Consider the following 13,386-nt stretch of genomic DNA (forward strand, 5'->3'; position numbering starts at 1 on the left):
GCAGGGCCTGACCCCGGGTGCCCTGGCGATCCAGTGATCGGTGAGCAGGAAAGTGCGGCCTATAGGCAGCACCCACCAAGGCCTGCTCCTGGGTCGCCATGGCGATCCCAGAGCATGAAAGCGTGGCCTGTAGGCAGCCTCCGTGTGCGCCTGCTCCTGGGTCACCACAGCGATCCTAGAGCAGGAAAGGGTGGCCTGCAGGCAGCACCCCACCCTGGCCACAGCTCAAGGGAGAGTACAACATGCAGTGGAGGCCAGGAGCCTGAGAGATCAACAGAGATGGGCACCTGCTCCAAGCCTCCACCGTGTGGCTGGGGGCAGGCCCCCAGCAGACACACACACACACACACACACACACACACACACACACACAGCCTACTCTGAGCCTCCAATGTGGCTGGGGGCAGACCCCCAGTGGGGACACACACACACACACACACACACACACACACACACACACGGGATGCCTGCTCCGAGCCTCTGCTGCCAGACTGTGGCCGTTAGTAGGACATCCACTGAGGGCTCCCAGACTGAAGGGCAGGCTGGGCTGAGGGAACCCCACTCCCTGGTGCACGAATTTCGTGCACCGGGCCTCTAGTATACTTTATAAAAAACAAGATGCATTTTGGAATGTGTTTTATTTTTGCTCTATTAGTACATAAAACGATGAAAATCTGTGAAAATCTCCTTCTGGAGAACCTGAGGATTCTTATTTCTTTCCTGTGACCCACTGTATATCACCTTTGAAAATAGTAAAAATAATACTTTTTGCTGGGTTCAAACTTTACTTGGAGCAAAGAAAGGTAGTTAAAAGCTTTTGTTTAAAGTTATTTGATAAGTTCCCACTGAGAGGAAGTAAAAGCAAAAAGAAATAACATAGGACTTAAATGAGCAAGAGTCAGGTGATGTGGAAGCTTTATTTAGGGATAATTGAAGGTTGACATTCTGGTGAAAAGAACAAAGGAGAATTAATGGCTTATTCCAAACTGAGGGTGATTCTTTAGGAAGTATGTTGGAGGATATACTTGGCAATAAATTTGACAGCTAGCATGGTCTCTTTGCAGGTTGACTTTATCTGAGATTCTGGAAGGAGAAAACCATATTTGCCTTTATCTCGGAGCTCAAAGGCAAATGTATGCTTGATGCCCAGGTTGTAGGCCCAGTCTAAAGATGAACCTGATGTTGGGTCTGTAAAACATAAGTAGTAAATATTTAAGTAAAGACAAATACTAATGTTTGTCTTGAAATGGAAATTCACTGGTGTAAATTAGCAATAAAAATAATTATGTGTACAGTTACGAGTAATTGCAGTAATGAATGGGAGTAGTGGTCTGTTTAATACAGAGTGTAGAGTAAAATATAATCATAGCTTTGATACATACATTTTAAAAAATGCTGTGTTTTCAAAATTACATTTTACATGGCTCAGCACTCAAAATTGAGTTTGTTTCCTGGCACACAGTCACAGAGGGAGGCATTCTGAACCAGGGCAAGCAGGTGAGGAAATCACCTAAGAGGGGTCACTGGTTGCTGAAATCCCACCAAGGGAAACTACATATATAAACTAGGCAAAGTCACATTCTTTCTAACATTCAGGTTTCTTTATATTCATGTTACTAGGCTAAACTCTTTTTATAGGAAAAAGACCAAGAAAGTGAAATCAGTTATCTTAAGGTTGTATTTAACCCCCTAATTTAACTTATCCATGTCAACTTTTAGGAAATTTTACTAAAAATGTTATTATTTAGTAAAAAGATTGAAAATATAGACACATCTAGAAGTTATATACACATAAGGTTTATATAAGTGCATATAAATACTAATATGCATTTATGTAATAGAAAAAGTATTTTTTTACACATAAAATAATTTATATTCTAGGACAAGTATTGACATTAACATTTTAGGTTTGAAAGATAAGAAGTCAAAGCTGTGATGAGAAAAGAGAGAATACCTATTTCAGTGGAAAGAGATAAGACTGGCTCTTAAATTATTCATCAAATATTTATTGAATCTTTAATATGTATAATACACTTTACTTGGCATTGTGGAGGATGGGAGGTGCAGAGTACAAAGATGAAGACGCCATTGGTGTCTTTAGGAACTTAGAATTTAGGTGAGAGAAGTCAAAGATGCAAATTAATAGAGACCAGACAGAATATATAAGTACCATAGGAAAGGTACAATATTTTATGAAATTTTTAAGGAAAAAAAAGATTATATGACTGGTGAGGAAGATGGCATTTCATGCTCAATGCCTGCTCCTTCATGATGGAGGTGGTACTGGAGGTGAGCCTTGAAGAAAGGTGTACTTTTTTCAGTTAGAGATGGAAGAAAGGCATTCTGGTCAGGGAACCACAAGGATGGCAAAGCATGGAGGTGTTTTTAGGGACCAGTGACATCCAGTTGTAGGCAAAACTCCGAAAACCTGATAAATCAGGACAAAGTGACTTGTTTGGGAGGCAATAACAGCCATTTTGGTGCTGTACTTAGGATGGTTAATTTGGACTGAAAAGAGTAGAGACTAGGTAGGAAGTAGCGCAATAAAAGCCTGAGCTAGTATAGACTCGCCACACTGGGAACAGAATTGAAGCCTCCATTTAAGAAGTACTGGAATGGAAAAGTCACAGAATTTGATAAAAATTAGTGCTATTTCAATTTGGGTGGCTGAAAAAAATTCACATAATTAACACAAAAATAAACTGAGGGTATTGATGGGGAAAAGAAAGAATAAAGGAAGGAAGACACAAGGATATGTTTAGATCAATCAGGACCTGGAAAAATGAATTTTAAAATTTTGGAAGAAGCATCATAGGAGAAATTGGTTTGCATAAAATCATTATATCTTTTTAGTGGATTAATTCTTTTATTATTATTAATGTCTAGAAAAATTCTTTGCTCTGAAATTTACTTTATCTGCTATTTAATATGGCCACTCCTTCTTTGATTAATGTTTTCACAATATATATTTTTCAGTTTCAACCTGTCTATGTTATACCCACCATATGTCAATCTATAGTTCCGCCAAAAAGAGTCTTCAATGAGTTCTACAAGATAATTTTTTTTTGTTGACAATATTTTCTTAATTTATTGACATTAAAACAATTTTCTTCTTTCAAAGCACATTAGGTGCAAGGAACTTACTGTAATATAATCAAAATAAATAAAAAGAAAACTGAACTAAGCTGGGAATTTGGTTATAGACCAAAGGAACCCACAAATGTGATGCTGATAAATTAATGTATTTTTTAAAAATGTTATTGACATGCATTAAATTTAATAACCAGCACTTTTATATCAACACTAAGTGAAAATTCTATTTGAAACAAGAGCTGAAGCTAGAGATACATGGTCATAAGTTGAAATATTTTCTCTGCCCTTCTGTTTGTTAATATAATCTCAGCTTGAATTTCTCTTAGTAGATAGTCATTGGATGTTGTAAGCTACAAATTTGAGGTTTTCATTTTCTTCTTTTCCAAATGTATTATGGGGAACAGCAGTAGGTGGAGAAACAGTAATACATCTAACAATTTTGGTGATTTGAAAGGCAATAAAAAAGGCACTTTGAAATTAACTTTTTAATTCATGATGTAACTCACAAATGGATGATATTAATAATGATATAAGTGACCTGAATTCTATTAATTCTTGCTAACCAAATACTATTTCTAAGATGGTAAAGGATTGGATATGCTGTCAATATGTAACTATTTCACAATCTTTTTTTTTTTAAATATATTTTATTGATTTTTTACAGAGAGGAAGGGAGAGAGACAGAGAGCTAGAAAGATCGATGAGAGAGAAACATCGATCAGCTGCCTCCAGCACATCTCCCACTGGGGATGTGCCCGCAACCCAGGCACATGCCCCTGACCGGAATCGAACCCGGGACCCTTCAGTCCGCAGGCCGACGCTCCATCCACTGAGCCAAACCGGTTTTGGTTATTTCACAATCTTTTAACATCAATTTTATGATCTAAATATTGCTGCTTGTGGCAGAGAACTTGGTATACCACTTGACTGTGGTCTGAAATGCTGATTTTTGTTCCTGTTCTGCTCTAACTAATAAAATCTTTCTGTATGTAAATTTTACAGACTAAAAATCAGGGACTAACCTAAATAAGATCAGTGGTTGTCAAACCTAGTTTCATCTTAGACTCTCTTTGGGTGCTTCAAAAAGATGCAAGTGCCTGGACCCAGCACAAACTAATGAGATCAGATTACGATGGGGCGGGGCCTGATCACCTGTGTATTTTAAAAGTTTCTCAGATGACTCTAATGGGAAGTGAGGCTTAAGAACCATGAATTACATCAATGATTTTCAACTGGTGTGCCACAAGAATTTTTAAAATATGCAATACCTGACAATATATATGGGGTACTGAGCTCTTTCCTCTTAGATTGCCAAATAAAAAAATTCACAACAGCCAGCACAACAACAATAGCCATCCCGTGTGAATGAATCAAAACTATATCTTTTTTTTGTCAAGAAATATATTTTCTGTTGTGCAGCAGAATTTTAATAATTAGTTTATGTGTGCAATGAGATTAAAAAAGTTGAAAACCAATGAATTAGATCATCTTTTATAGTTTAAATTTTTTTTGGCTTTAAGTTATTTGCTATATTTGCTTCTTAGGTTCAAATTGCAAACATTTATTTTTTTCTGGAGGTCAGAGGTCTCTCCACAATTTGGGTTTTATAAATGCTCCCTCAGACCTTTTCTTCTATCTCTATCAATTCAAAGAGAGAAAAATACTGGTGAGTGCTGGATGCTTTGTTCAAATCCCGGGACTTGTTAAGTAACAATCAGGTTATCAGAATGAGTAAGTTTTAATTGTGGGTGCCTTTATTTTATATTCTTATCAAATCAACCATTTTGTACCCCTTACTTCTCATGAATGTTTAACATTCAATCAGGTGCTTTATTAAAGCTGTCACTCCTAAGAATTTTAAACATCTATCAAGCTGCTGCAGCCCTGTATGAAAGAGGCAATGCTTTTTCAATCTGAATCTCTTAAAAAAATCTTTTAATATCATATAATACAAAGTTTAAAATATTGCTATACAGATGTACACAATAGTAATTCCTCTTCACTCTATCCTCTCCTTTAGAGAGTGACACACGACGGCATGGAGCCATGGTATCTTTGGCTATCTGCCAGTTAGAATGTAACTCCTTGCGAGTAGTCTTTGTGTCTTAACTCTTCTCACCTATCTCTCAAAGCTCCAAAATGCTGGGCAATTATTAGATAGGTGCTCCATAAATTAAATGATTGTGATGCAATGCCATGCATAGCTCTACTCTGCTCATAATTTGCATATATAGATGTGGAAAGTGTGAGAGTAATAATACTTTGATTTTCTAGTTGCCAGTTGAAAAATGTGTTCCTGTTTAGAACTCTTTGTTCTTTGATGCTAAGAATACCTGTGAGTTTTTTCTGTTTATGGTTGTAAGAATTGCTCTTACATCATATCTGGTGGCTTATCTGGCCCTGCTATTTTTCAGTATCCACAAAGTATGCTGCCATTTTAAACTGGTGTTCTAGTCTGTTCTCTTGGTCTTTGCTTTGCTTTTTGTCCATTCACGTAGCTGGGTATATCATTTGTTTTGAAATCCGGTTGTCCTCCACTTGTATGTATAATGAATTCCTGGCATGTTGCAGCATGATCTGTTTGGATGCTGGTGATTGGCTGTGTCATTGTACATTTTCTTCAATGTACAATGACTGGTTGATAGGTGATTGCTGCTGAATGTTCTGTAGGAATGGGACTTGTCAGTTTCTTTTAATTTTTTTAATCCAATTCCATAAAAAGGAGCCTCTAATAAGTTGGCTCTAGAAGTTGTATGTGGTGGCTACAGCATTTTCAAATTTCATGGCAATTGTTAGTTCAAAGTTTATACTTTTAGCTTGGGTTAAGGAAGTGGTTTATAAGGTGTGGCAGGTAAAGCTATTGCAAGAAATCCATGCATTTAAAAAGTATAATGGAAGTAAGCATGTGTTTTTGGTGGTGATGAGTTGTCCATGAAATGCAGTCTTTATGCTAAAAATATTGGCTAGTTTTAGAGAGTGATGCAGGCTATATCAAATCTAGTCTTGTGGTTTAATCCATGTTTACTCTTTTTGGGTAAGTCAGGACACCACTTTCATTGAGCAAGTTTGTGACAGTTATTTCTGATGTTGTCCATTCCCTGCACTGTGCTAAATATTATGTGGTCTAAGAGGAGATTGGATGTATAATTCTTGCTTTTGAGGAATTAAATATTGTTAAGAAGTTAAGGTTTTGTAAATAATTTCATTAGGAATTTTCCATAAAGTTTGGGCCTAAGGACTGAACCTTGTAAGTGGTTTGGAGAAAAAGCAATTTTTACTAAAGTATTTCCACATTAACACCAATGGGATCTAGCTAGAAGAGCAAACATGATCTCACTTTCTAGGGTCTGAATTAATGGCCTTTGGTGAAAACCAAATGAATGTATTTTCATTGCTTGAAAATAGAAAAGCCTGATTATTTTAGCTGAAAAAAACAAAAAGGAAAAACTATGCATAGTGGTCAAAATCATGGGCTTTGTTTTTTGTTAAAACCTGGGAATCAGCTAGTTACAAGTATTGCCCCGTCATAGGGTATTCTGAGGATATTTGGTCATGGACACAGGTACTGTTCTGTAGTTTCTTTTTGCCTTTCGATAATATATTATTTACTGGCTTGTAAGAAATATAAGTCAGTAATATAAAATGCAAATTATTAGAAAGTCTAAAAATAGGGAAGAATAAGAAGTACAGAGACACTAAAATAAAACAACAGAACTAGAGCCCTGTGACCTCCTTTCTTAATTCAATATAGATTTCAGTTAAACACATTAGGAAGGGGCTGGTGAGAGAGATAGGAAACTGGTTTTATATGATCAAAGTGGCTGAAACTGTTGGCTTCCCCATTTTCTCATCAGGAGTTCAGGAAAAGACTATGTTTGCCCGGGGGACTAGCCTAAGTGAGAAAGAACCCAGTTAAAGTTAAATGATTAAAAAAGAAAATATTCCCTGCTGGGTGGTTCAGCTGATTGGATCATTGTCCTGTACACCAAAAGGTTGTGGGTTCGATTCCTGGTCAGGGCACATACCTATGATGTAGATTTCATCTTCGGTAGAGGCACATACAGGAGGCAACTGATTGATATTTCTTTCTCTCCCTTTTCCCCTCTCTAAAAATACACAATAAAAACACATCCTCGGGTGAGGATTAAAAAGAAAAAAGTATCAACTCTGTTCTAATTAATTCTTATCATTCCTGAGAGTAAAATGTTGTGTAGCTGGGAACAAGTTAAGAAGATGGGAACAAGAAGAGGATGGATTAAAGTCTAAATTTGTTTTGAATTACTTCTGTTGACCTCATAACCTTGTAAAAAGTTCAGTATAATTTGTTTCTAGAAATATATTATCCTCATCAATCGCAGATTTTATCCCCCAGATTCACATATAATTCAAAATCACCTGTTAAAAGTAAAGGTTAAATTAGCAATTCCAATTGTTCTAATATAAATTTACAAATTCTATACTTCTCTTAAATAATCATAAAAAAAGAATTAGGGAAAATGACACAGTAAGTAATAGGAAAACCTTACAAATTGTTGATGCTATTGGGCCATAGATGTAGTGGGTTGCATATAGAGTTGATAAAGCATCAGTGCCGATCTTTGCAACTTTGGCCTGTAGAGAAAGGGAAGTTAGGAAGTTAGGGTACTATGTAAATGCCATTAATTTACTGGGGATTTAAAAAGTCAATTATACTGGTTATTTTTCATTTGAAGATCAAAATTAAATAAATGGTTAAATGAGAAATGTATTTTCAGTAAGATATATTGTCATTGTGAAGACTTCTAAATGTGGAATCAGTTATCTGCAATAATGTCATATCTCATTTTGTGTTTCTACACATTCTTTTCTCTCTCTCCTTTTCTTCCTCCCTCTCTCACTTCCTCTGTTTCTTTATTCCATCATTTCTCATAAAAAAATCATATCTTTCTTCTTCCTCTCAGACTTTGTTCTGGCTTTAGTTTTTTTAGCTTTAGTATTTTATTTTATGTTTTTAAATTAAATTTATTGGGGTGACATTGGTTAATAAGATCACATAGGTTTCAAGTGTACATTTCTATGATACATGATCTGTATATTGCATTGTGTGCCCACCACCCAAAGTCAAATCATCTTCCATCACCATATATTTAGCCCCTTAAAACCTTTACTATCCCCTACCCCCTTTCCCTCTGGTAACCACCATACTGTTGTCTGTGTCTATGAGTTTTAGTTTTATAACCCACATAGGAGTGAAGTCATATGGTTCTTAGTTTTTTCTGACTGACTTATTAGATTAGCATAATATTCTCAAGGTCCATCCATCCTGTCACTGGCTTCAGATTTTTGTCTCTTCCAAGCCTGTTTCTCTCTTGTCCCTCCTTTCTTTGTCTTTATAGGTTCCACATTGCCATAGGACTATCTCTGCTTCAGATTTTAGCATGCCAAGGGAAGAAAGGTGGTTTACCTCTCTCTAAAATAGTTCTGTGAGCCCTGGCTAGTTTTGCTCAGTGGACAGAGCATCAGCCTGTGGACTGAAGGGTCCCGGGTTTGATTCAGGTCGGGGAGCTCCATCCTCAGTGGGGGGTGTGCTGGAGGCAGCCAATCAATGATTCTCTCTCATCATTGATGTTTCTATCTCTCTCTCCCTCTCCCTTCCTCTCTGAAATCAATCTCCCTTCTTCTCTGAAATCAATAAAAAATGTATTTTAAAAAGTAGTTCTGTGAAATTAGAGTTTTATTTCCAGAGTAGCATTTCACGACCTTTAACACACATTAGTATTTTGTGCTATGAGAATGATTTATTGGAACAAACTTTAGGGAAATATAGTCACTAACATATTTGTACTCTAAGTGAAGATTTTTTTAGTCTATATAGTTAAGAAATATATTTTTCTTAATTTAGTTGCTTTGTAAATACTCTTTATTCAAATAGTTTGGTGTGTATATTTCTATTTTTTTAATCCATAATGCCATTTTCCTAAAGGCAGATTGAAATTGCTTTGGTGTGTCCTTGTATAGGTAGGTTATTAATACTCATGGATTCAGATTTTCATCTATTTGGTTAAAGAAATGATTCTTGGGCCATAGGTTGCTTGTATGTTTTCTTTAGTTGTATATGTACAGATGGTTTTAATGATTGGTCCAAATCTCTGCTTCAACTCAAAATTAAATGCTGTTTTGCTGAAACAATTAACTGAAGTCATAATGACAATTGTGATCTCTTAAAAAATTAAAAATAATTTCATGAGGTAGTGTTTGAACCATAGCTTTTACTCGCTGTGTTATATTTGCCAACTACCATGGGATCTGGGACACTGGATGTTATCTGCTTTATTTCTTTTCTTCCACAGCAATTAAAAGTATTTATTTATTTATATGGATATTCGTGTATTCACATTGCCAATTCCTGCGATTCACTGAAATCCATATGTAGAATTCCTTTTTTTTTTTTTTTTTTTAATGAAGCTAACAAATTTCCATAGAATGGAAAAGGATGCTTAGTGGATTCTAGTTCTGAAAAGACTGAGTTCTTAGTGAGGAAGTTTCACAAACATCCTTTGATAGTAATAGTCTTCCTTTGGATACTAAAAGTATTAATATAATTTCCAAGCTGATCTGGAGAATAAAAATACAACAGATATTCTTAAATCTGGTGTCTCAGGGAATATCAGATGTCTTTGCTAGTCTATTAGGCTTTTACTGTGTTTGGTTTTTACAGTATGATGTATTGTAAATGTTTATCTATGTAGTTACAGAATTTTACCCTGATGGCCCAGACATTTCTTCTTACTGGCTTTATCTTATAATCATGTTGAAAGATTTTTATTAATTGTAAACTTTTATCACATGAAAATTAATCTAAGGATTATGATTTTTAACTCCAAGGTAAACTTCATTTGTTCTTTTCTTTGGTATTAAAATGTGGAATTCTTTTAACTTAATCCAAGTTGTTAATGAAGAATAGACTGAAAGTCAATGGTGGTGTGAAGACATAAACTACAGGAATTTTGCTTCATACCAGTTCCTCCTGGTTAGGTGGCAATTCTGATGTGTATCCATAGGGAAACAATAGCATCTGGGAGTAGGAGTGCATGGTGATGTAGCCCTTGATTGATTTCAGGTGGCTTCGAATGAAGTCAGTGACAGCTTTGGTCTCCTTCTCGGACTCTGCAGTGGGACCCCCATAGATTTCCATACATGGGTCATTGGTGTCAGGAAAAGCTGCAGAGGGAGTGAATGGAGGAGATCACAGCCTGATCCTGCTCAGCACAGTCCCACTTCTTCTGATGGGGATTCACAAAATGCTTTAAGCATGTTAGTCTCCCAGATTCACAGGGCCCCTCTGTGTTTCTGGTATGATAGTCACTGCAGACTAACTTTGTACACACAGCCCAGAGTGTTTCAGATTTAGTCCAGTGGAATATCTTAGCCCTGTTTATTTCTCCTCCTTTTCCCAGTCTCAGTAGTAATACACCAGAAGCAGTCCAGGGCAGGTGGCCAGACAGAACCCAGTTCCAATTCAACCCAGCTCTAACTTGCTGGCTACTTTCTTTGAGCCTGAGTGACTTCAACCTGTTTCAGCAGGCATCCCTCAATCAGGGAAGGTGTTACTATCATATTCATTATGGTAGAATAGAATTAAAAGTTGAGGTGGTATTTTCAACAAAGTTAGGTTATGAAAAATATTATGAATTGGGGTAGTGGTAATTTCTCTTTGAATATATATAACTAGAGGCCCAGTGCGCAAAAATTTGTGCACTCGGGCGGGAGGGGTCTCTCAGCCCGGCCTGTGCCCTCTCGCAGTCTGGGACCCCTCAGGGGATTACCACCTTCTGGCTTAGGCCCACTCCCCAGGGGATTGGGCCTAAAATGGCAATCAGACATCCCTCTGGAAGCCCCGCAGCCCCCAGGGGATGTCCACTTGCCAGTGGGGAGCAGGCCTAAACTGCAGTCGGACATCCTTAGCGCTGCTGAGGAGGCAGGAGAGGCTCCCACCACCACCGCTGTACTGGCAGCCATCAGCCTGGCTTGTGGCTGAGCAGAGCTCCCCCATGTGAGAGTGCCCTGACCACCAGAGGACAGATCCTGCATTGAGTATCTGCCCCCTGGTGGTCAGTGTGTGTCATAGTGACCAGTCATTCCCAGTCATTCTGCTGTTAGGGTCAGTTTGCATATTACCCTTTTACTATATAGGATAGAGCCCTGGTGCATTGGTGGGGGCCAGCTGGTTTGCCCTGAAGGGTGTCCTGGATCAGGGTGGGGGTCCCGCTTGGGTGCCTGGCCAGCCTGGATGAGGGGCTGATGGCTGTTTGCAGCTGGTCACACACCCTTCAGGGTGGGGGTCCCCACTGGGGTGCCTGGCCAGTCTGGGTGAGGGGCTAAGGGCCGTTTTCAGGCTGGGGGGTGACTGAAGCTCCCAACCTCTCCTTTTTTTTTTTTTTTTTATTCTGGAATTTATTTACCTTCTATGGCTGTCACTGGAACTGAGAGCCGGCTTTAGCTCTGAGACCTCAGCTGCTGAAAGCAGGTATCTGGGTTTGTTTGGGTTCTATAATTGAAACACTGTCGCAGCTCCAGCTCTGAGGCCCAGCTGGCTGAAAGCAGGTTTCTGGGGTTTGTTTAGCTTCTATAATTGCAACATTGTTTCTTAGAGTGCAGCTCAGAGGCCGGCAGTGGCAGGTGGGGAGCCTTGGCTTCCTCAATCACTGGAGCAAGCAAGCCTCCTGTTGGCTTCAGCTGCCTGGCTGCCGGCCGCCATCTTGGTTGGCAGTTAATTTGCATATTGCCCTGATTAGCCAATGGGAAGCGTGTCGGAGGTATGGTTAATTACCATGTTTGTCTATTATTAGATAGGATGATCAAGTCATATTTGTGTAGCAAGTATAAGTCATCTGGTGTAGCAGGTCTTTGCTTATTATTATTACTGCATTTCCATTAAACCTTTTCAATTTCTCTCTCTCCATATGTTTCTTTTCACTAAACATCTGAAGAACTACCTGTATGTTGGTTTTAACTACTGGCATTTCTTAGCTTTTATCAGAATAGGATGAGGATGCACACCTGAGATCTGTCTTCAGATTATCTGAATTTTTGTACCTCTGGATTGTGCTTAATTTCAGCAAGCTAAATATATTAAGTGAGAGATGGTTTGATAAATAATCCCATGCCCCACTTCCTCCCATACAATAAAACATTCATAATATTTCTATTGTAGTGATGATTATCTTTCCTTTTTCAGATTAGAAAATTAACACCACAGAGCTAATACATATCTTTACTGAAATAAGTAGGTGGTTTAAGTAAATTCAGTGTCTAAACACTCTTTATAGCTCTTTTGCTTGAGATCAAGTCAACTCACAGTTCCACGAGGCATTAAAGTTCCTGTTGAGGTCAGTGCCAATGCATTTGGAGCCTGGGTTCTTGGAACGATTTTTTCTCCACATGCGGTTCTGCAGGATCAAGTGATGGAAGTGTTTACAGCAGATCAGTTTGTGTTTTTCAGGTTTATCATTTCAGATCCTCTCTGAAAGTGTCTACAGCTTTACTGGAAATCTATCTAGTTAAACTGAGGCCCTTTATTATAAAGAAAAATATATCATTTTTGCATAACATAATATTTTCAGAAATATTGCTTTTTATATTAATATTCTAAGTTAGTTTTAAAAACTGTTGATTAGTTCTCAGTATTAGAAAAGATAGATGATGTTCTGAAATTACCTATACTTTAAATTATAACTTCATTACATCTTTCACCATTTATAGATTCAGATACAACACAGTTCAAATTGTGACTGCATACTTTTCAGAAAAGAACTTGATGATATAGTATTTGTCTGGAAGTTTGTTATTAATCTTATTTAGCAACAGCAGGGAAATAAAGGATCCTCTTAAAAGACAGATATCTGTGCCACTTTTTAATTTATTTTTGATACAATATTCCTCCTCAAATTCTGTACCAAGTTGATGGAATAGAGTGACATTTACTTTGAAGTCAATGTGTTCATAATATCTTTAAATAACTTGTATTCTTAGCTAAAATGTGCTTTTGCCAATATATAACATACATTTTAAAATAATTACTGTTTTATTTTCTTTTCCACACTACCAGTTTCAGCAACAAAAATTTTATATTATTTCTTTTTATTCATTTACTTTTATTGTTGAAAGTATTACAGATGTCCCCTTCCCTTTTTTCACCATTGACCCCTTCCATCCCATACCCACCCTCCCAGGCCTTCAACACACTGTTGTCTGTGTCCAAAATTTTATATTATTTCAAAGACATCTATGTAGCTAGGAAACCTTGTGCTTGTC

At 37.5% G+C, this 13,386-nt stretch overlaps 1 protein-coding gene across 1 annotated transcript in view; it reads right to left on the reverse strand.

The window, feature by feature from the left end:
• Positions 1-903: 903 nt before the first annotated feature.
• CPA3 (carboxypeptidase A3) overlaps positions 904-13,386 on the reverse strand; it is a 33,185-nt gene continuing 20,702 nt past the window's right edge. The window contains exons 8-11 of the mRNA XM_059686035.1: positions 12,431-12,521; positions 10,091-10,293; positions 7,620-7,704; positions 904-1,188 (exon numbers count right to left, since the gene is read on the reverse strand). Coding sequence (XP_059542018.1) covers positions 1,001-1,188; positions 7,620-7,704; positions 10,091-10,293; positions 12,431-12,521 — 567 coding nt within the window. The 3' untranslated portion in view covers positions 904-1,000. The remainder of the gene's footprint in view (positions 1,189-7,619; positions 7,705-10,090; positions 10,294-12,430; positions 12,522-13,386) is intronic.

The sequence above is a fragment of the Myotis daubentonii genome, chromosome 3, assembly GCF_963259705.1.
Source record: "Myotis daubentonii chromosome 3, mMyoDau2.1, whole genome shotgun sequence".
Classification (NCBI taxonomy): Eukaryota; Metazoa; Chordata; class Mammalia; order Chiroptera; family Vespertilionidae; genus Myotis; species Myotis daubentonii.